The sequence below is a fragment of the Oncorhynchus tshawytscha genome, linkage group LG11, assembly GCF_018296145.1.
Source record: "Oncorhynchus tshawytscha isolate Ot180627B linkage group LG11, Otsh_v2.0, whole genome shotgun sequence".
NCBI lineage: Eukaryota > Metazoa > Chordata > Actinopteri > Salmoniformes > Salmonidae > Oncorhynchus > Oncorhynchus tshawytscha.
The window spans coordinates 14,052,482-14,077,290 of NC_056439.1; the positions used below are offsets into that span (position 1 = coordinate 14,052,482).

The window sequence follows — 24,809 nt, forward strand, 5'->3', positions numbered from 1 at the left end:
GGGTAGGACAGATATAGGTCTGTAGCAGTTTGGGTCAAGTGTCCCTCCCCCTTTTGAAGAGGGGGGTGACCGCAGCTGCTTTCCAATCTTTGGGAATCTCAGAGGACACGAAAGAGGTTGAACAGGCTAGTAATAGGGGTTGCAACAATTTCGGCAGATAATTTTAGAAAGAAAGGGTCCAGATTGTCTAGCCCGGCTGATTTGTAGGGGTCCAGATTTTGCAGCTCTTTCAGAACATCTGCTGACTGGATTTGGGAGAAGAAGAAATGGTGAAGGATTGGGCGAGTTGCTGTGGGGGGTGCAGTGCTGTTGACCGGGATAGTGGTAGCCAGGTGGAAAGCATGGCCAGCCGTAGAAAAATGCTTATTGAAATTCTCAATTATAGTGGATTTATCGGTGACAGTGTTTCCTATCCTCAGTGCAGTGGGCAGCTGGGAGGAGGTGTTCTTATTCTCCATGGACTTTACAGTGTCCCAGAACCTTTTTGAGTTAGTGTTGCAAGAAGCACATTTCTGCTTGAAAAAGCTAGCCTTGGCTTTTCTAACTGCCTGTATATAACTGCTTCCCTGAAAAGTTGCATATCACGGGGCTGTTCGACGCTAATGCAAAACTCCATAGGATGTTTTTGTGTTGGGCAGTCCGGTCTGGAGAGAACCAAGGGCTATATCTGTTCTATATCTGTATCTGACACAGCGGTTGCATTAAGGAGAAGTTTATCTAAAGTTCCATGTATAATAGTTGTATCTTTTATCAATGTTTTATTATGAGTATTGATGTGGCTCTCTGGAACTACTGCACATAACACGCCAATGTAAAATAAGATTTTTGGATATAAATATGCACTTTATCGAACAAAACATACATGTATTGTGTAACATGAAGTCCTATGAGTGTCATCTGAAGATCATCAAAGGTTAGTGATTTAATTTTATATTTCTGCTTTTTGTTACTCCTCTTTGGCTGGAGAAATGGCTGTTTTTCTGTGACTTGGTGGTGACCTAACAATCGTTTGTGGTGCTTCTGCTGTAAAGCCTTTTTGAAATCAGACACTGGCTGGATTAATGAGAACTGTATCTTTTAAAATGGTGTAAAATACTTGTATGCTTGAGGAATTTTAATTATGAGATTTTTGTTTTGAATTTGGCCCCCTGCACATTCACTGGCTGTTGGCGGGGTGGGACGCTACCATCCCGAATATTCCCGAGAGGTTAAAGGAAGTCTCCCACTCATCTCCCTCCCTGATTTTTCACCAGATTGTAAGCGTTGCGGAGGTCCAATTTGGTAAAGAATTCAGCCCCCTCGGTCAGCTCCAAGGCGGCAGACATCGGGTAGGGGGTAACGGTTCTTAATTGTGATCCTGTTCAGCCCTCGGTAGTCGATGCAAAGACACAGACCTCCAAACCTGCACCATCTTGGGATGTTGAGGAGTGAATGAAACCTGCCTCCAGCAACTTGTGAATATAATTGTCCATTACTGCAGCTTCAGGGATCAAGAGGGAGTAAATACGGGCCCGGGGAGGGGTGGTGCAGTCATATGGACAATGAGGAGGGAGGGTGTCCGCTTGCCTCTTACTGAAGGCCTCCCAGAGGTCGACTTATTCGGGGGGGAGAGCGGAGATGTCTTGGACTTCAATAGATGCAGGGGGACGCGGCGAGGCTCTAGGCGAGTCTTAGACATTTAGTCTGGCAGTTTTTACCCCAGTCTAGTAGGTGTCTTGTGAACCAGGAGAGTCGTGGCCAAAAGTTTTGAATGACACACACATTCATTTTCACAGGCTGCCTCAGTTTGTATGATGGCAATTTGCATATACTCCAGAATGTTATCAAGAGTGATAAGATTAATTGCAAAGTCCCTCTTTTCCATGCAAACATTTCCACTGCATTTCAGCCCTGCCACAAAAGGACCAGCTGTCATCAGCTGATTCTCTAATTAACATAGGTGTGAGTGTTGACGAGGACAAGGTTGGAGATCATTCTGTCATTTTGATTGAGTGTGAGTAACAGACTGGAAGCTTCAAAAGGAGGGTGGTGCTTGGAATCATTGTTCTTCCCCTCTCATGGTTACCTGCAAGGAAACGTGCCGTCATCATTGCTTTGCACAAAAAGGGCCTGCTGCCAGTAAGATTGCACCTAAAATCAACCATTTATCAGATTATCAAGAACTTCAAGGAGAGCGGTTCAATTGTTGTGAAGAAGGCTTCAGGGCGCCCAAGAAAGTCCAGCAAGCGCCATGATTGTCACCTAAAGTTGATTTAAGCTGCGGGATCGGGGCACCACCAGTACAGAGCTTGCTCAGGAATGGCAGCAGGCAGGTGTGGGTGCATCTGCACGCACAGTGAGGCGAAGATTTTTGGAGGATGACCTGGTTTCAAGAAGGGCAGCAAAGAAGCCACTTCTCTCCAGGAAAAACATCAGGTACAGACTAATATTCTGCAAAAGATACAGGGATTGGACTGCTGAGGACTGGGGTAAAGTCATTTTCTCTGAATCCCCTTTCCGATTGTTTGGGGCATCCGGAAAAAACTTGTCCGGAGAAGACAAGGTGAGCGCTACCATCAGTCCTGTGTCATGCCAACAATAAAGCATCCTGAGACCGTTTGTTGGGTTGCTTCTCAGCCAAGGTAGTGGGCTCACTCACAATTTTTCATAAGAACACAGCCATGATTAAAGAATGGTACCAACACATCCTCCGAGAGCAACTTCTCCCAACCATCCAGGAACAGTTTGGTGATGAACAATGCCTTTCCAGCATGATGGAGCACCTTGCCATAAGGCAAAAGTGATAACTAAGTGGCTCGGGGAACAAAACATCGATATTTTGGGTACATGGCCAGGAAATTCCCCAGACCTTAATCCCATTGAGAATTTGTGGTCAATCCTCAAGAGGCGGGTGGACAAACAAAAACCCACAGATTCTGACAAACTCCAAGCATTGATTTATGCAAGAACGGGCTGCCATCACTCAGGATTTGACCCAGAAGTTAATTGACAGCATGCCAGGGCAGATTGCAGAGGTCTTGAAAAAGAAGGGTCAACACTGAAAATATTGACTTTTTGCTTCAACTTCATGTAATTGTCAGTAAAAGCCTTTGACACTTATGACATGCTTGTAATTATACTTCAGTATTCCATAGTAACATCTGACAAAAATATCTAAAGACACTGAAGCAGCAAACATTGTGGGAATTAATATTTGTCATTCTCAACTTTTGGTCACAGCCACTACTGTATCAACATTTAATTTTCCTTATTTTATTTTTAAGATTAGCCTTTGTCGGTAGCCCTTTCCCCTGGTAAACAATGTATGATTGCGAGATTATTTTTAAGTCTAATATTGTGGGTAATGGAGTCTCCAATGACTTGTTTTCAATTTGCCAGAGCTAATGGTGCGAGGCTTCGGCGGCTCAGACCCCACTAGCAGAGGTGGGCAATTCCAATCCTCAGGGGCCTGATTTGGTGTAGCAATTTCTTTCTCCATCCCTAGCAAACACAGCTGATTTTAATCAAGTTGCATTCTAAAATGATCATGATTAGGTGATTGGAGTCAGGTGTGTTAGCTGGGGCAAAGCTGTGACACCACTCAGGCCCCCGACGACTGGAATTGCCCACCCCTGCGCTTAACACAGACCTGAGAAGGCTGGCTCTGGCTAGTTGCTTAGTGGGGGAAACCGGTTGAATGTGTCTATCGTCTGAATGAGCGACACCTGTTGAGCATGCCGACCAGCATGTCTTTCCAGAAGTCATGGGAATACGGTCCAGCTGCGGGGACTGCGCAGAGGAATTAACACTAGTACCTGTATTTATTGGTGGCACAGATGCTGGATCCTTCTTTCCTACACTTAAATTGCCCTTGCCTAATGATTTGTGTCTACAGCGGAGCTTGCAACTCGTCTATCCTCACCACAAGGCGATAGTTCTCCTGTATACAGTGCATTCGGAAAGTATTCAGACTCCTTTTCCCACTTTTTTACGTTACAGCCTTATTTTAAAATGGATTAACCCCCCCCCATCAATCTACACACAATACCCCCCTTTTTTTTCCTTGCAAATGTATTAACAATCTGAAATATCAAATTTACATCAGTATTAAGATCTTTTACTCAGTACTTTGTTAAAGCACCTTTGGCAGCGTTCACTGTCTTGGGTTTGATGCTACAAGCTTGGCACACCTGTATTTGGGCAGTTTCTCCCATTCCTCTCTGAAGATCCTCTCAAGCTCTGTCCGGTTGGATGAGGAGTGTTGCTGCACAGCTATTTTCAGGTCTCTCCACAGATGTTCGATCAGGTTCAAGTCCGGGCTCTGGCTGGGCCACTCAAAGACATTCAGACGCTTGTCTCGAAGCTACTCCTGCATTATCTTTGCTGTGTGCTTTGGGTCGTTGTCCTGTTGGGGTGAAGATTCACCTTCCAGTCTGAGGTCCTGAGTGCTCTGGAGCATGTTTTCATCAAGGATCTGTATAATTTGCTCTGTTCATCTTTCCCTCGATCCTGACTAGTTTCTCAGTCCCTGCTGCTGAAAAACATGGTGTCAGGTTTCCTCCAGACATTTCCTGGCATTCAGGCCAGAGAGTTCAAACTTGGTTTCATCAGACCAGAGAATCTCGTTTCTCATGGTCTGAGAGTGTTTAGGTGCCTTTTGGCAAACACCAAGCGGGCTGTTGTGCCTTTCGCTGAGGACCAGCTTCCGTCTGGCCACTCTACCAAAAAGGCCTGATTTTGGTGGAGTGCTGCAGAGATGGTTGTCCTTCTGGAAGATTCTCCCAGCTCCACAGAGGAACTGGAGCTCTGTCAGTGACCTTCTGGTTATTGGTCATTTCCCTGACCAAGGCCCTTCTTCCTCGATTGCTCAGTTTGGCCGGACAGCCAGCTCTAGGAAGGGTCTTCTCCATTTAAGATTGATGGAATCCACTGTGTTCTAGGGGACCTTCAATGCTGCATAAATGTTTTGGTACCCTTCCCCAGATCTGTGCCTTGACACAATCCTGTCTTGGAGCTCTACTGACAATTACTTTGACATAATGGCTTTGATTTTGCTCTGACATGCACTGTCAACTGTGGGACCTTTTTATATAGACACGTGTGTGCCTTTCCAAATCATGCCCAATCAATTGAATTTACCACCGGTGGACTCTAATCAAGTTGTCGACGCAGCTCAAGGATGTTCAATAAAAATAAGATGCACCTGAGCTCAATTTCAATTATAGTAAAGGGTCTGAACTTATGTAAATAAGATTTTTAAGTTTTTTTAAATTTGCAAACATTTCTACAAACCTGTTTCGCTTTGTTATTTGGGGAGGGGGGGGGTGGATTTGCTGAGAAAAAATAAATACATTTTAGAATAAGGCTGTAATGTGGAAAAAGTCAAGGTATCTGAATACTTTCTGAAGGCACTGTATTACGAGTACAGCAACTGCAATCAGAAGGAATAATGTTACTTAGCTTTTATTTTTTGGTCCAGAGGAGGCCCTGCAGATCTAAGGCATTGAATTAAAAAGACTAAATGAGGACCTTGGTAAGCAAGTTAAATACAGAGTTTGATGAAATAAGTTATTCAGAGTTGAAAAGTGAAAAAGTTGAGCCGGTAGCCAAGTCACAACAAGCAGTATGGAGACGGAAGGTGGAAATGCTTTGGGTCACCAGTCAAAAGATCCAACTAGACTGCAAATATCTGATGTCATGACAAATGTATGTACTAGTCTCACTTCGACTCATGGCGCTCATACGGCGACTGTGGGAAGAGACTACAATGAATGTAAAATAGATATGCCAACCTCAATATTTATCTGGAATAGGGTGCTTATTTGGGTATAGGCTTTTTTTTTTTTTTGTAATATAATGAATATTGATGTTCCTTCTGGGAGGGAAAAAGTTATTCTAATGTATTTCTGTTCTCAGGGCTGTGGAGTATTCTGTGACGCTGCCTGCCATTCTGGTGTCACGAGGACCTACAGGCCAAACTGAGGCTCATTCTCTCAACCTCTCCATGCCGGACCAACTGGTTACACACATCCAGAGAGCATTACTGGATACATTTGTAAGTCTGTGTTTGTATCACAGGTTGATAAACTCCATCCCCCAAAAATAATCCATCAAACATTTGAATGGATATAGTAAAAAAAAAACTATATTTGTGTGTGTGTGTGTGTGTAACAGTATAACTTTAGACCATCCCCTCGCCCATACCCGGGCGTGAACCAGGGACCCTCTGCACACATCAACAACTGACACCCACGAAGCATCGTTACCCATCGCTCCACAAAAAAAGAGCAAGGGGAACCACTACTTCAAGGTCTCAGAGCAAGTGACGTCACCGATTGAAACGCCACTAGCGCGCACCGCTAACTAGCTAGCCATTTCACATCCGTTACATGTACACATACTGTATGTGCAGACAGAGAAAGAGAGAGGCTATATATGGCCTGATTCAAAGATTTTATTAGTGGAATCAAGTGTGTAGTACTAGTTCAAAAATATATACCCCTTTGGGTCCCCAGGACCAGGATTTAAGAAACATGGACCTAAAAAATGAAGGGGTACGCCAGTGTTTTCATACTAGGGTGTCGGTCTGTCCGTCTATACGTGTGTTCATCTGTACAGCGTCCTTCTAAAATATAATATTTTTGGTCATTGTAATAATTTGAATTGTTGAACCAGGATGAGTGTAACATCTTCCTCTGAACAAAACAGAAACCGCTACTGTGTAAATATTTATTTTAAGTCGTATCACGCAATCTGATTTGATTTAAAAACGTAGAAACACTGATTACAATTTGCCACCAAATATTCTTAAGAAATAACAATTTCTCACTACCAGATATGAGACACATCACAGAAAATGTTTTGACACACACAAACCATTTGTTAAGATTACAAAAGCGTTCCCAGTATGGCATCTCATTTACGAGTACTTAACAGAGTATTTCCGGCCACCCTACAGTGGTTGCTCAACTAAAAGATTATGCTGTGAGATTTAGAGGTAATTTGCGGGTGTCTCTCCCTCTAAAAACAGAATAACAAACTGGCTTTATTTACAAATTAGTAAATAACCCCATGTTCAAGAATGGCCTTTTTTCTCATTCACTTCAGGTTATTTGAAAACAAAATATTGTTTTAAACAAGCAATAGAAAGTTGGTTGCAATTTCAGTTTAATCCACCAGAAAAGACAGAACAAATAATACAGCAAATATTGTGGTTAAACTCAAATATACTAATTGATTAAAAAAATACTTTATTAGCTGTACTAGATTTTCCGTTCCTCCTGAAAGCCCTAATCTGCTCACTTAAATTAATAGAAATCCTGGTCATGGTGCAACACTGTTACAGCATAGTCAAAGTGAGGAGAATTGGCGTTCTGCTGTATACTTATGGCCTATAAAAGTCACACCTTTCCAGTACTCCTCACCCCGGCCCCAACTCCACCCTTAACACAGTTACTATTCAGCTGTTTATTAAAAAAAGTGACTTTGAGCAAAGAGAACACACATTGTTTTCCTCAAACCAGCTTATTTTTATGGTGCTACCCGTTCCAGGGTTAGGACAGTAGGAAATGAGCCGGCCCTGAGAGGATCACCAAAACTAAAGGTATTTTGCCTTCAGTGCATTTTCTTAATAAAAAAATGTATATAGCCTATCATTGTGTAGGCATACTGTGTAATAAAATAGTTTAAATGAAGGTTAAATAAACAAATAATTGTGTACTAAAAACATGATGTTTTTGCAGAGCATACAACCATCCCTTGAGAAATGTGGACAAAGGGCTGGACAACAGGCCGCATCAGAAAAACGCATGATTGCCAAGAAAGCAGTTAGTTTTGCTAGATTCTTAAAATATGTGCACAGCATTTGTGTTGGAGTCACTTTTAATTCTTAATTGATCTACCGTTTCTATCATAGGCCACTGTAATCGATGGGGGCCATTCTGCTCATCTGATGAAGGTGCACATGGATCAGATTCAAACTTTGAAGACCGAGATCGAGTCATTGAAGGCACACCAGCAGAAAGAGAAACATTATCTGACAGAGATACAGGCAACAGCTGATGCATTGGTCCAGAGCCAGGCGGCATTGATGGAGAGTCGGCGGTAAATGACACAGTTGAAGAGGGCGAGGAACGAGATGGAGTCACAATCCATGCCAGGCACACCTGTGAGCTCTGGAACTCCACCTCCGACAGGCAGACTCAACATATACTACCGTTCAAATGTTTGGGGTCACTTAGAAATGTCCTTGTTTTTGAAAGAAAAGCAATTTTTCTTTGTCCATTTAAAATGGCATCAAATTGATCATAAAATCTGTGTGGACATTCAATGTTGAAAATGACCTTTGTTACTGGAAACAGCTGATTTTAAAATTAAAAAAATGGAATATCTACATAGGCGTACAGAGGACCATTATCAGCAACCATCACTCCTATGTTCCAATGGCACGTTGTGTTAGCCTTTTAAAATGAGAAACTTGATTAGCTAATTGATCATTAGAAAACCCTTTTGAAGTGATAGCACAGCTGAAAAATTTAGATTTAAAGAAGCAATAAAACTGGCCTTTAGAGTAATTGCGTGTCTGAGCATTTGTGGGTTTGATTACAGGCTCAAAATGGCCACAAACAAAGAACTTTCTTCTGAAACTCACTCTATTCTTGTTCTCAGAAATGAAGGCGATTCCATGTGAGAAATTGCCAAGATACTGAAGATCTTGTACAACGCTGTGTACCACTCCCTTCACAGAACAGTGCAAACTGGCTCTAACTAGATTAGAAAGAGGAGTGGCATGCCCCGGTGCACAACTACGCAAGGGGACAAGTGAGGCGTCCGTTTCTCAAACTAGACACTAATGTACAAGTCCAACTGGCAGCTTCATTAAATAGTACCCGCAAAACACCAGTCTCAATGTCAACAGTGAAGAGGCAACTCTGGGATGCTGGCCTTCTAGGCAGTTTCTCTGTCCAGTGTCTGTGTTCTTTTATCCATCTTAATCTTTTTTTTTTTTTATTGGCCAGTCTGAGATATGGCTTTTTCTTTGTAACTCTGCCTAGAAGGTCAGCATCCCAGAGTCACCTCTCAATTTTCAATTTCTTAATTTTCAACTCTATTTCATTCAAAACTGTAACTACTATTTTTTTTTAAGCTCTTTGAAGATGTTGGATTGTGGCTTGATGGCAATTTTCAAGTCTTTCCATTTTCCAGCAGATTTAAGTCAAAACTGTAACTTGGAAAATGCAATGTCTTCCTGGCAGTGGTGGGAAAATTACTCAATTGTTATACTTGAGTAAAAGTGAGTCACCCAGTAAAAAAGTACTTGAGTAAAAGTATTTGGTTTTAAATGTACTTAAGTATTGTTAGGTTCTAATTTTCAGAGTACAAACTCAACAGACACTAGGAAAGCTTTAAACAAAGTTTATTCTGCCCAGAGGGTCAATACAGCTGCATTAGACAAAAACATGGTTTTACTCATGGTAGTATCAATACCACACTTTGGGTGGAGTCTCCTCCTTATCACTAAACATTGCATCATTATTGCAGAGAGCTGAGTGATATGGGCCTTACACGGTTCCTCCCCTTATCAGTACTGCTACTTGTGATTTGTTTTCCCTGCACTCAGCCCTTCCCAAGCTTACCGATGGCTCCCTTCATGTCTATTAAACCTAATGATTAATAATATAAAGCTCAGAAACCAAACCTATCAGTATTAAAAGTAAAATCATTACACATTCCTTCTCTTAAGCAAACCAGACAGCACAATTTTCTTTTTTCTTTTCGGATAGCCAGGGGCACACTATCATTTACAAATTAAGCATTTGTGTTTTGAGTATGTCAGATCAGAGACCTTAGGGATGACTAGGGATGTTCCCTTGATAAGTGTGTGAATTGGACCATTTTCCTGTCCTGCTAAGCATTCAAAATGTAATGAGTACTTTTGGGTTCCAGGGAAAATGTATGGAGTAAAAAGTACATTACATTCTTTAGGAATGTAGTGAAGTAAAAGTTGTCAAATATAAATTAAGTACAGATACAAACACAAAAAGGTTGTATTTTTACCTAAGTACATTACACCATTGCTTCTTGATAAACAATTCCAGTGTAGGTTTGGCCTTCTGTTGCAGGTTATTGTCCGGCGGAGGTGAATTCCTCTCCCAGTGTCTAGTGTAAATGAGACTGAAGCAGGTTTTCCTCTAGGATTTTGCCTTTGCTTAGTGCCATCCCGTTTATTTTTATCCTGGATATGCTGATGTCAAGAATACCCATCCCATGAAGCAGCCACCAACATGCTTGAAAATAAGGCTGCAGTTACTCAGTGTGATGTGTTGGATTTGCCCCAACCATAAGGCTTTGCATTTCGGCCAGAAAGTGTATTCCTTTTTTTTTTTTTTTGTAATATTACTTTAGTGCCTTGTTGCTTACAAGATGCATGTTCTCTATATTTGTATTCTTCCTTTCACTCTGTCATGGGTAGGCAGGTAGCCTAGTGGTTAGTGTTGGACTAGTAACTGGAAGGTTGCAAGATCAAATCCCTGAGCTGACATGGTAAAAAACTCTGAACAAGGCAGTTAACCCACTGTTCCTAGGCTGTCATTGAAAATAAGAATTTGTTCTTAACTGACTTGCCTAGTTAAATAAATAAAAATGTATGTACTTATTGTGAAGTCACTGCAATGTTGATCCATCCACAGTTATCTGCCATTGAACTCTGTTTTAAAATCACCCACGGCCTCATTGTAACATCCCTGAGCAGTTTCCTTCCTATCCTACAGCTCAGTGAAGAACGACGGTTATCTTTGTCTGGGTAGTTTAAAACATAATCCACAGCACAATTATTAACTTGACCATGCTTAAAGAGACATTCAGGGCCTCCTGAGTGGCGCAGTGGTCTAAGGCCACTAGAGATTCTTGGTTCGAGTCCAGGCTCTGTCGCAGCCGGCCGCGACCTGGAGACCCATGAGACGGTGCACAATTGGTCCAGCATCGTCCGGGTTAGGGGAGGGTTTGGCTGGCAGGGATGTCCTTGTCCCATCGTGCACTAGTGACTCCTGTGGCGGGCTGGGTGCAGTGCACGCTGCCACGGTCACCAGGTGTACAGTGTTTCCTCCGACACGTTGGTGCAGCTGGCTTCCGGGTTAAGTGGGCATTGTGTCTTGAAGCAGTGCAGCTTGGTTGGGTTGTGTTTCGGATGACGTACGGCTCTCGGCCTTCGGCTCTCCCTAGTCCGTACCGGAGTTGCAGCGATGAGACAAGACTGTAACTACCAATTGGATACCATGAAATTGGGGAGTTAAAAAAAAGTGATATTCAATGTCTGATTTGTTATTGTTTTTACCCATCTACCAATGGCTGACCTTCTTTGAGCTTTCAAAATGTTCTCTTAGTCATTCAAAAATCATTTCAACCCCTATCATTTTCCATATAACGTATGTGATTTAAGCCAAAATTTAGGCCTAAACAAAGGAGCTGAGTACTTGTGCAACGACTAATATGTGTGTGTGTGTGTGTGTGTGTGTGTACAGTTGAAGTCAGAAGTTTACATACACTTAGGTTGGTGTCATTAAAACTAATTTTTCCACCACTCCACAAATTTCTTGTTAATTAACAAACTATAGTTTTGGCAAGTCAGTTAGGACATCTACTTTGTGCATGACACAAGCCAGTTTTCCAACAATTGTTTACAGACAGATTATTTCACTTAATTACAATTCCAGTGGGTAAGGAGTTTACATAGACTTAGTTGACTGTGCCTTTAAACAGCTTGGAAAATTCCAGAAAATGTCATGGCTTTAGAAGCTTCTGATTGACATCATTTGAGTCAATTGGAGGTGTACCTGTGGATGTATTTCAAGGCCTACCTTCAAACTCAGTGCCTCTTTGCTTGACATCATGGGAAAATAAAAAGTAATCAGCCAAGACCTCAAACAAAATTGTAGACCTCCACAAGTCTGGTTCATCCTCAGCTATTTTCAAACGCCTCAAGGTACCACATTCATCTGCACAAACAATAGTGCACAAGTATAAACACCATGGGACCACGCAGCCGTCATACCGCTCAGGAAGGACATAAAACTGAATATTTACTAGGATGAAATGTCAGGAATGGTGAAAAACTGAGTTTAAATGCATTTGGCTAAGGTGTATGTAAACTTCTGACATCAACTGTATGTGTGTGTGTGATATAGTTTTATTAATATTTAAAAATGTTCTATTTTGTGTAGATTGTGGACAAAAGAATGACACATACATTTTAATCCCACTTTGTAACAAAATAAAATCCAAGGAGGATGAATTCTTTTGCAACACATTGTATTTCTCATTGATCACCTTTTTTTGCCCTCTCTGTACCCCTTCCAGCCAGAATTGACAGTGGAGAACCTGCCCCTGTATCTGGAGGTTAAAAAAAAACTTCTGCTGCTCTTTGTGGGAGAAGAGGAGAGTGGGAGGAAAGGGAACAAGAGAGTATTGGATGATATGAGGAGTCTGCTGAACACAGGACTGCTCAACCCCTACCTGCCCTGCTGGATCCACCTGTATGTACCGGAGTATTACGTGTCCCACGTCAATGAAGGGTTGCAGTAGGTTTCAGAGTGTCGGGAACACACAGTTCAGGGCAAGGCAGCCATAGCCCACTTATGTAACAGAAAGGTTTAGTTCTAGTGGCATTAGCATTAAATGTTCATCATTTTCTTTATCTTGTCGTCCACTTGGGAGGAACATTTCAATATACTGTTTCAAGGCAAAGTATAATTCAGAATTGGGGTTTTATAACTCCATTGTCTTTTCAACTCTGTTTTCTGCCAATGACCCACTATTTTCAACACGGATTGTGTTTTACTTTTGTCTTTGAATTGAATCTCAGCTCATTGACTGAGTCATGGTTGGATGGAAAAACCAGTGAATGCAGGGTGTATTTTTGTGTTGAGGGGTATCTTGTGTGTTCCAGGGGTCGTACCCCTGCAGGTAAGGCTGTCCTGGAGGCATACCTGGGTTTCCTGCCCCTGCTTCCTGCCCTGGTGGTCTCCCAGCTGGCCACAGGAGGAGAGGTCTTCCACTACCCCACTGGCAGACCCTTAATGGTACAGCCCATTCTGCAGTGGCTGCAGAGAGTGGAGGATGGTGAAGAACCACCTGCAGGTATGGGGGGGGTTGTTAACGTACTTGGTTGGTACAGTGTCTCCTTGATTTACACACTTTACACTGGCAGTGACAAATGACCACTGTTAGAAATAAGTATCAGCAAAGAACAATTAAAGAAAAATAACTTTAAACTTGTACTTTACTTCCCCATATGGAAGTGCACTCTATGATGATTGACGAATGCTGCATTTGCACCTGCAGTTTCTGGCCTTTAAGGGGGTCACAGCCCTGCTGCCATGGCTGCAAGTTGAAGGCTCTGACTACCAGCTCCTATTTGCACATTCCCAACATCAGTTATTTCATTCACCACTGCCCATATGTATTACTTGTGTATAGAAGTGTTGTGCTACATATGCAAATCTAGGCATATCTGGTTGTGTTGAGAAGAGATGGTACTTTGTCTTCATGCACAGAAAGTGTGCATTGCATCACATTCTCCAGATCACACACATAATCTATGTAATCATGTCAACACAACCTATTAATCAACATAATCACATACATTTCCCATTCTCTACTGTATGGGTCAGTGAATAATGGAGTAGGCCGATCTTCTGGTCTTTTTCCTGATTGTGTCATTCAAGCCATTCTGTGTACGTACTGTATTTGCTTTTTTGTCAATTGAGTCTTTGCCAAGAGTCTGTAATCTCAGGTGGCGGTGTCCTGTCTGAGTATTGTACCACACAGCTCCATCTGTCACCACCATTCATGAGATCACCTCTATTTATTAATTCATTCAAACCTCTTTCTCCAGTGCCTTTTTGAGCTAATCCAATTGCTTTTGTTTTGTGGGCAGATTAGTATTGTATATGTGTGTGACAGACTGATGCCTTGCTGGTTTCTACCCAAAATGCACACTCATCGACAAACCTCCAAAGACTAGGCGTCAAGTTTTTATTTTAGTTATTCCACTTCTAGTGACAGGGGAAGCTGAAATGAAGGAAGTACAGTAGAGGAAGGCGGGTGTTTTCCTGAGACGCTTCTAATCCACTTCCTCTGTCTCTGGAGGGAACTGTATCTCTTAATTGTGTCTGATGGTTGCCAGTTATAGTCCTGTCATCATACAGCACTCACCATAGATTGAGGTTCTTTTCAGGCTAATGCCCCCTCTTTCTGGTTTGTGTTCATTAGGCATCCAATGGAAGAAAACGGACTGAAACAGGGATGGCCTACCTAGAGTTGTCCAATAAACGCTTGTTTTTTGTTTACTGTTCCAAAATGTTAATGTTTTGCATTACGTGCACTAATGAACACCACCCTGCGCTTTCTCTGTCTGGAGAAGCACATCATTCGTCAACTTGAAGTGTTCGACGTTTAGACCATGTTGATGTTTTTTATTTTCTGGAGCTGACTCGAGAGTTTTTATTCATCTATCATAATCAGAAACCCTATAGACATCAATTACAGTGGTTCAGTAATACGGTTGTTAAACTTTGACGGAAAGGTACATTTACTGTTAGGACATCTTATAATACTCGTGTTTCTATACCAAGCTTACTGTATCTTACATTTTGATTTGGGGTTTGAGCCGTATTAACATTTTGTTCAGTTACGAAATGTGGAAATATCGTTTAGAAAAAAATCTATACACCGAAGTTCTGTACACCGTTGCAGATAGCGCTGCGATGTCTAGAGCTGACACTACTCCCAATTCCACAAACTGAACCAGTCTGCTCTATACAATACATTTCTGTCTGGACGTTTGGTAACATTTCACCCTCCCGAACAAATCCGAGGTCTTTCCCACCAAACTCCTTGCATTTACCAGAGGGATCCAAACCCATTGAGAGTATGGTAAATGACTCCTTTCAAGCTCGACCAGGTGATAATGCACACAACCTGTGCATATATCTTGGCTTCTCCTCATTTATGTGTAATTCAAACAGACCCATTGTCTCAGTCTGAGTATATGACATTTACAGTTGCTTTCAAAGGCAAGCCCAATCCCACTAAAGCCTGAATTGACAGTAGAGTGGGTCATTGGCTCACATTTCTCTCCTCTCTATGCATTGATGGCTAATGCCATATCATATGGAAATGTCTTGTTTTATTTCAACCCCTTCTAGACACACTCACATTTGAGAGGTTGGAGCACAGGGTCAGTCATGGTAAGGAGACCATGGAGCAGTTTATGTTAAATGCCTTGCTCAAGGGAACAACAGTAGGAGATGGCCTTCAGGATTTGATACCAGCTACCCCTACCAGTAGATTTTTTTCAGTACCTCTTGTTGCTGGCACCCCTATTTAACCTCTAGGATCTACACCCATTGGCAGGTTGACAAAGTGGCTTGTATCAATTCCGACTGTAAATTTGACCTTTCAGTCGAACAGGCAATAATGCACAAAACCTGCATCATTACTCTGTGTAATTCAAGCATTGACTCATTGTCTAAGTACATTACATTTTACAGTTACTTTCAAAGATGAGCTCAATCCCACCAAAGCCTGATTTGACAGTAGTGTGTTGGCTCATGTTTCTCCCCTCTCTCGCTACGCATTAACTGCTAATGCATTCAACTCTCCACACAATGATCATTGTCCATTTTATCACAGAGCTGAACATTTGACTCTGCTTCATCCCAACTCTTTGAAAAACACACACACACAGCGAGAAGAGTTTTGAGCCGGAGATGAGCCAAAATGCAGGAGATGGCATCTAGGATTTGATACCAGCACATTTTTCAGACAGACCTGTGATTTGAAAGGGCAACCCTCTGGTTGATGGCATGCCTCTCATGTCTAGGATCTGCACCCATTGGCAAGGTGAAAAAATGACTCCTTTCATGGTCGACCAGGTGATAATGTACACAACCTGACTTTATTGTGTAATTCAAGCATTGTATTGTTGTAAATGTCATGTACTCAGACGGTTACTGTCAAAGACCAGCCCAATCCCACTAAAGCCTGAAATGACAGTAGAGTGGATTTTTGGCTCATGTTTTACCCCTCTCTACACATTGACGGCTTATGCATTCCACTCACCACACAATGAAGATGATTACTTTATTGTCCATTTCCTTGAGACAGCCACAAAGTCTCTTAGTCACTCTCTCTGTAAGCATGGAAATGGAAGATGGAATTGGCCCCATATTAAGTAACTGCTGTAAAAGCTGTATATATAAGTTGTATATAATGCAAAAATACAAAAATAAATAACACTGAACTATATTGTATGCAACAACAAAAAAAGTGAATATTTTATACTAATACAAATTGCTCAGATTTTGGTTTAACAAATAATAAAACAAATCTCAAAGATAGGCACCACAATTATTGGCTCACCTGTTTTCAATACTCCAACACCCTCCCTTTGCAAGGATAACGACACTGAGCTTTTTTTTCTAAAATGTTTGATATTGGAGAATATTTGAGGGATCTTAGACCATTCCTCCATACAGAATCTTTCCTGGTCATTGATATCCTTTGTCTGCACTTCTGAACTGCTCTCTTCAATTCAAACCACAGGTTGTCAATGTGGTTCTAGTCCGGAGACTGAGATGACCATTGCAAAATGTTGATTTTTGTGGTCAGTTAAGCATTTGATGTGCTTGGGGTTATTGTTAGACCGTTGCGCCACTCGGGAGCCTTAAGGCACTGCATTTCAGTGCAAGAGGCGTCACTACAGTCCCTGGTTCAAATCTAGGCTGTGATTGGGAGTCCCATAGGGCGGCTCACAATTGGCCCAGCGTCGTCCGGGGTAGGCCGTCATTGTAAATAAGAATTTGTTCTTAACTGACTTGCCCTGTTAAGTAAAGTTTTTTTAAATATATATTTTTTTTAAATAGAAGGTTTTTGGCTAAAATGTCCTGGTACTTGGTAATGTTCATGATGCCGTTGATCTTAACAAGGGCCTCAAGACCAGGCAAATAGTCCCATAACATCAAAGATCCATCACCAAATTTTACAGTAGATATGAGGTATTTTTTTGATATGCTGATATGGTCAGATGACATGAAAATCGAGCTCTTAGGCCACGCACACCAGTGGTGGGTTTGGTGTTGGAAAACGGACGCATATGCAGAAAAGTAACATTCATGTATAAGAGTTGTTGGTTTCATTTGAAATAATGTACATTCAGAATTATTTTCAAATACATACCAAGTATTATTTTAAAAATTCTTTCAAATACTTCCAACGATACTGTATGTATTTGAAGTAATTGTAAATACATGGCAATACCTTCCAAATAGTATTTTCAAATGCATTTCAATATTCAACTACTTGTTTATATGAAACAACAAAGGTTATCTGAATACTTTTTGACATTTTAATGAAAGGTAATTGAGGTGCCTGGTAGTATTTGAACCCAGGTCTGTTATCTGAGCTGACACTGTTCCCCGGGCCCCAAAGACGTTGTCGATTTAAGGCAGCCCCCCGCACCTCTGAATCATGCGGGAGACACATTTCAGTTGATGGCATTCAGTTGTACAACTGACTAGATATCCCCCTTCCCTTATCCGCAAGGAGAGGGTTATAGATTATTGAAAACGGGTGCCAATATATTTTCTAGATTAAAAAAATACATTTTGTTGAACAAAATCTCTCTGAGCAATTGAATTAGTATAAAATATAATGTTCCCATGTTTTTGACCATACAATCAATATAGCTCAGTATTTGTATTATTTATTTTGAACAGTATTTTTTGCTCCTCTTTATCAAGGGTGCCAATAATTTTGGATCTGACTGTATATATAGATCATGAGTATTATCTGTGAAGGGTCAAGCCCTTACTTTTAGTGCTACAAAAGTGTACAGGCTATCACATAAGCGTCTGGGTGTATATAGCACTTTTCTAGAACACAATGTGGTGGTGTTATTATTAACATGAATTGTACCCTTCTCTCTTAAAGGTATAGGTCACTCAAAGACGATTTTATTTGTTGTTAATACAACCCTAAAAAAGTGTGCATGTCGGTAGTCAAGTTTTAAAGATAGAGAACTTTCAGTACAGAGCAAAAACTGTGATGCAATTTGCATGTTAAGTGAACTATCCCTTTAACTTTATCTGTATCTGGTGTTTGATCCTGCTGGTCATTTTAGACTTTTTCTTCTGCTGTATCTATTTCGGAGCGCCAGTGGAGAATCTAATTCTAAATTGAAGTTCCACATGTTTTCATGGAATTATTCCTTATGTTCAGCAACCTATCCGTGACCTTGCACTAAAACCCAGCTGCATATTTGGTATTTTATTAGGATGCCCATCAGCTGCCACAAAAGCAACAGCTACTCTTCCTGGGGTTCACACAAAACCTGAGACATGACATAATACAGAACAGCTCAGAACTCAGAAGGACAGAACTACATTAAAACATGTTTTTGTCAAAGGCACACGCGTAGCCTACATATAAATACATGCACACAAACTATCTAGACCAAATAGGGGAGAGGTGTCGTGAGGTTTTGCTTAGTTTTAAAAAAAACAGGTTTGCTGTTTATTTGAGCAATATGAGATGGAACGGAGTTCCATGCAATAATGGCTATGTAATACTGTATGCTTTCTTGAATTTGTTCTGGATTTGGGGACTGTGAAAAGACGTGTGTGTGTGTGTGTGTGTGTAAGTTGACTATGCAAACAATTTTGGATTTTCAACACAATGTTTCTTTATAAAAATTAGTGATGCAGTCACTCTCTCCTCCACTCTTAGCCAAGAGAGACTGCCATGCATTGTATTTATATCAGCCCTCTGATTACAATGAAGAGCAAGGCGTGCGGCTCTGTTCTGGGCCAGCTGCAGCTTAAATAGGTCTTTCCTTGGAGCACTTGACTACATGACTGGACAATAATCAAGATTAGACAAAACTAGAGCCTGCAGAACTTGGTTTTTGTAGTGTGGTGTCAAAAAAACATATCTTCATCACAGACAGACCTCCCCCCATCTCTGCAACCATTGAATCTATATGTTTTGATCATGACAGTTTTTAAATTACTTGGCATTACCTTAGATTTGAGTCTCCTCAACTTGTTCAACAGCCACACCATTCATTACCAGATTCAGTTGAGGTCTAGAACTTAGAATAATTTGTACCAAATACAATGCTCTTAGTTTTAGAGATGTTCAGGACTAGTTTATTACTGGCCACCCATTCCAAAATGGACTGAAACTCTTTGTTAAAGGTTTGTGACATCATTAGCTGTGGTTGCTGATGCGTATATGGTTGACTCATCAGCATACAAGGATACACATTTTTTGTTTAATGCAAAGTGGCAGGTCATTGGTAAAAATAGAAAAGAGTAGAGGGCCTAGAGAGCTGCCCTGCGGTACACCACACTTTACAGGTTTGACATTAGAGAAGCTTCCATTAACGAAAACCCTTTGAGTTCTATTAGATAGCGCTGCCATATCATGGATTCAGAGGTTGAAAAGCCATAACACAAGTTATTTTCAACAACAGGTTATGGTAAATTACTTCAAAGGCTGCACTGAAATCTAACAGTACAGCTCCCACAAATCTTCTTATCAATTTCTTCCAACCAATCATCAGCCATCTGTACAGTACATGTTGGGTGCCCTTCTCTATAAGCATGCTGAAAGTCTGTTAAAATTTGTCAAACACAATTTATTTCCAACAGTTTGCTAAGAGCTGGCAGTAGGCTTATAGGTCTGCTGATAGAGCCAGTAAAGGCCGCTTTACCACCCTTGGGTAGCAGAATTACTTTGGCTTCCCTCCAGGCCTGAGGACAAATACTTTCTTCTAGGCTCAGATTAAAGATATGACATAAAGGACTGGCAATAGTCAGCTTTACCATCCTCAGTTGCTTTCCATCTAAGTTGTCAATGCCAGCAGGTTTGTCATTGTTGATCGATAAATCATTTTTTCACCTCTCCCACTAACTTTACAAAATTCAAACTTGTAATGCTTTTCTTTCATTATTAGTTTGTTTTATGCATGATGGCTCACTGCTCATTGTTGGCATTTCCTGCCTAAGTTTGCCCACTTTGCCAATGAAGTAATCATTAAAATAATTGGCAACATCAAATGGTTGTGTGATGAATAAGCAATCTGAATTGATGAAAGGAGTTGAATTTGTCTTTCTGCCCATAATTCAATTTAAACTACTCAAGTTGTTTTCCATAATTCTTTATATCATTGATCTTGGCTTCATAATACAGTTTATTCTTGTTTTTGTTGAGTTCAGTCACATCATTTCTCAATTTGCAGTAAGTAAGCCAGTCAGATGTGCAGCCAGACATATTAGCCACCCCCCCATCTCTTTCAACAATACAATTGTTAAATTCCTCATCAATCCATGGAGCCTTAACAGTTCTAACAGGCGGTTTCTTAACAGGTGCATTTTTATCAGTATTTGAAGAAGCAATTTCATAAATTCATCAAGTGCAGCGTCGGCATGCTCCTTGTTAATCACATCAGACCAATAAATATTTTTAACATCATCCACATAAGTCACAGCTTTATCTGAGCTCTTATACACTATTGAAGGATGAGATTGCCAAAAGGCCAGACTATTTGGCATGACAATTACATAAGTAGTTCACAAGAGGGCAGAAACCGACTGGTACCCAGGCTAGAACCGTTCCCCTTCTCACAGGTGTTCCTTCTCCATCTATTTAGTGGAAAAGGGTACTTAGGTATTCTACATACAGTACCAGTCAAGTTTGGACACACCTACTCATTCAAGTTTTTTTTATTTTCACTGTTTTCTACATTGTAAAGTAATAGTGAAGATATCAAAACTATGAGATAACACATGGAATCATGTAGTAACCAAAAAAGTGGATCCGCACCTTTTCTATTTTCGTCTAAAATGACATACCCAAATCTAACAGGCCAAGGATATGCATATTCTTGGTACCATTTGAAAGGAAACACTTTGAAGTTTGTGGAAATGTGAATGGAATGTAGGAGAATATAACACAATAGATATGGTGTAAGATAATACAAAGAGAGAAAAAAAGTTTTGTTTTTGTACCATCTTTGAAATGCAAGAGAAAGGCCATAATGTATTATTACAGCCCAGCAGCAAATTAAATTTTGCCCACTAGATGGCAGCAGTGCATGTGCAAAGTTTTAGACTGATGAAACATTGCATTTATGTTCAAAACATTGTATCAAGACTGCCCAAATGTGCCTAATTTGTTTAACTTTTCATGTTCAAAACTGCACACTCTCAAACAATAACATGGTATTATTTCACTTGAAAAAAAATCAAAATATATTTTAGATTCTTCAAAGTAGCCACCCCTTGCCTTTGACAGCTTTGCACACTCTTGGCATTCTCTCAACCAGCTTAATGAGGAATGTTTTTCCAACAGTCTTAAAGGAATTCCCACATATGCTGAGCACTTGTTGGCTGATTTTCCTTTACTCTGTGGACCAACTTATCCCAAACCATCTCAATTGGGTTGAGGTCAGGTGATTGTGGAGGCCAGATAATTTGATGCAGCACCCTCACGCTTCTCCTTGGTCAAAAATCCCTTACACAGCCTGGAGGCGTGTTTGGTCATTGTCCTGTTGAAAAAGAAATTATAGTTCCATTGAGCACAAACCAGATGGAATGGCGTAGCGCTGCAGGATGCTGTGGTGGCCATGATGGTTAAGTGTGCCTTGAATTCTAAAGAAATCACTGACCGTGTCACCAGCAAAGCATCCCCACGTCATCACACCACCTCCTCCATGCTTCACATTGGGAACCATACATGCAGAGATCATTCATTCACCTACTCTGTGTCTCAAAGACACAGCGGTTGGAACCAAAAAAATCCCCAAAATCTCAGATTTCCACCAGTCTATCCATTGCTCGTGTCTCTTGGCCAAGCAAGTCTCTTCTTATTGTTGGTGTCCTTTCTTTGCAGCAAACCAAGAAGGCCTGATTCACGCAGTCTCCTCTGAACAGCTGATGTTACTTGAACTCCGTGACGCATTTATTTGGGCTGCAATTTTTGAGGCTGGTAACTCTAATGAACGTAGTATCCTCTGCAGCAGAGGATCTGGGTCTTCATTTCCTGTGGTGGTCCTCGTGATAGACAGTTTCATCATAGTGCTTGATGGTTTTTGCGACTTGAAGAAACGTTGAAAGTTTGGAATTTTCTGGATTGGCTGACCTTCATGTCTTTAAGTAATGATGGACTGTCATTTCTCTTTGCTTATTTGAGCTGTTCTTGCCATAATATGGACTTGGTCTTTTACCAAATTGGGCTATCTTCTTGTCACAACACAACTGATTGGCTCAAACGCATTAAGAATTAAAGAAATTCCACAAATGAACTTTTAGGAAGACACATCTGTTAATTTAAATGCATTACAGGTGACTACCTCAATAAGCTGGTTGAGAGAATGCCAAGGATGTGCAATGCTGTCATCAAGGAAAAGGGTGGATACTTTGAAGTCTAAAATAAATGTATAAAACACTTTTTGGGTTACTACATGATTCCATGTTATATGATAGTTGATGTCTTCACTGTTATTCTACAATGTAGAATAACAGAAAGTAGTAAAAATGAAGAGAAACCCTGGAATGAGTAGGTATGTCAACTTTTGATTGGTACTGTATGTGTGAACAAACATTCACTCTCCCCAAATAGGGGCCTTCATCTGTATATTCTTATACACAGATAATGGGGTTCATCATACTTTTCACCCATAATTTTTTATGGCGGCTTTGGAGCAGGGGCTCCTTCCTTGCTGAGCTGCCTTTCAGGTTATGTCGATATAGGACTAGTTTTATAGATTTTATAGGTACTTTTGTACCTGTTTCCTCCAGCATCTTCACAAGGTCCTTTGCTGTTGTTCTGGGATTGATTTGCACTTTTCGCACCAAAATACGTTCATTTCTAGGAGACTGAACGCGTCTCCTTCCTGAGAGGTATGACGGCTGTGTGGTCCCATGGTATTTAGACTTGCATACTATTGTTTGTACAGATGAATGTGGTACCTTCAGGCCTTTGGAAATTGCTCCCAATGATGAACCATATTTGTGGAGGTCTACCCATTTTTATATGAGGTCTTGGCTGATTTATTTTGATTTTCCCATGATGTCAAGCAAAGAGGCACTGAGTTTGAAGGTAGGCCTTGAAATACATCCACATTGACTCAAATTATGTCAATTAGCCTATCATAAGCTTCTATAGCCATGACATCATTTTCTGGAATTTTCCAAGCTGTTTAAAGGCACAGTCAATTTAGTGTATGTAAACTTCTGACCCACTGGAATTGTGATAGTGAAATAATCTGTAAACTATTGTTGGAAAAATGACTTGTCATTCACTAAGATGTCCTAACCGACTTGCCAAAACTATTGTTTGTTAACAAGAAATTTGTGGAGTGGTTGAAAACGAGTTTTAATAACTCCAACCTAAGTGTATGTAAACTTCCGACTTCAACTGTATGTAGGTAGGTAGAAATGGAACCAAATGATCTGCTTGTATTCAATCCTTTTTTAAATAGGATATATGGGCTACTGTATAGGTGGAATGTGATAGTCTGCCTATAACCAGCCTGAGTAAGTTTGTTCTATTATAAGGTTACTGTATGCTCTCAAAAAACAACCCCTAGCACATCTTTTCATGGGTTAGTTTACTGTTTTACAGATTTCTTGAGCTTTTTCTTGTTTCTGTTCCTTCAGGTTTTTGTGTTCTACTATTTGAGTATGGTGCTTTCTAAACAGGTTCTGCTTCTGTTCTTCTCTCTCTCCCCCACCCAGGTGTTATTGTGGATGAGAAATGGATGCCCTCCATGCCCTTCTACGATTTCCTGTCCGTCATGGACCAGGAAGTACCGGGCTATGCCTCCCAGAGGAGCGCTAAGACAAAAACAAACCGGATTGAGAGAGCAGAGGGAGAGAAAGAGAAGAGCAGCAGTGGTGGTGGTGAAAGACAAGCCCGAACTGGAGCACACGACCCCCAAGGGTCACCCACCACCAAGCCTCCACAGACATCTCACCACCACTCTGAGCTATGAGGGGGATAGAGCAGCAGCCCTGACCTCTGAAAGCTGGAGGAAACCAATGACCGCTTTGATCAGATTCACCTCTAACAGATAAGCTACACTGAAGCTATTAGATAGTGATCGCTTTATGGGCTGTGAGATCCACTGAGCCTCCTAGTATGTGGTTTAGCTGTTTTACAGTGCATTGGGAAAGTATTCACACCCCTTGTCTTTTTCCACATTTTGTTATATTACAGCCTTATTCCTCATCAATCTACACACAATACCCCATAATGACAAAGCAAAAACAGGTTTTTAGACATTATAGCCACACAAAAAATACATTAGCATAAATATTTAGACCCTTTACTCAGTACTTTGTTGAAGCACCTTTTGCAGCGATTACAGCCTCCAGTCTTCTTGGGTACAGTATGACACTACAAGCTTGGCACACCTGCATTTTGGGGAGGTTCTCCCATTCTTCTCTGCAGATCCTGTCAAGCTCTTTCAGGTTGGAAGGGGAGTGTCACTGCACAGCTATTTTCAGGTCTCTCCAGAGATGTTCAAGTCTGGGCTGTGGCTGTGCCACTCAAGGACATTCAAAGACTTGTCCTGAAGCCACTCCTGCAATGTCTTGGCTTAGGGTCATTGTTCTGTTAGAAGGTGAAACTTTACCCTAGTCAGGTCCTGAGCGCTCTGGAGCAGGTTTTCATGTGACTTTTACTGAGGAGTAGCTTTCATCTGGCCAGTATCATAAAGGCCTGATTGGTAGAGTGCTGCAGATATGGATAATTGAAATGCATTCCAG

General features: G+C 41.1%; 1 protein-coding gene across 8 annotated transcripts in view; it reads left to right on the plus strand.

The window, feature by feature from the left end:
- Positions 1-24,450, plus strand: part of txndc16 (thioredoxin domain containing 16) — a 52,145-nt gene extending 27,695 nt beyond the window's left edge. For 5 of the 8 annotated variants that reach the window (XM_024436806.2, XM_024436805.2, XM_024436808.2 and 2 more), the window contains 4 exons: positions 5,896-6,034; positions 12,334-12,509; positions 12,923-13,113; positions 23,778-24,450. In XM_024436806.2, coding sequence (XP_024292574.2) covers positions 5,896-6,034; positions 12,334-12,509; positions 12,923-13,113; positions 23,778-24,034 — 763 coding nt within the window. In that variant the 3' untranslated portion in view covers positions 24,035-24,450. Of the gene's footprint in view, positions 1-5,895; positions 6,035-7,721; positions 7,806-7,894; positions 8,430-12,333; positions 12,510-12,922; positions 13,114-14,247; positions 14,377-23,777 lie in introns of those variants that run through there. The other 3 variants (XM_024436807.2, XM_042329794.1, XM_024436810.2) reach the window with 3 other exon arrangements.
- Positions 24,451-24,809: the final 359 nt, after the last annotated feature.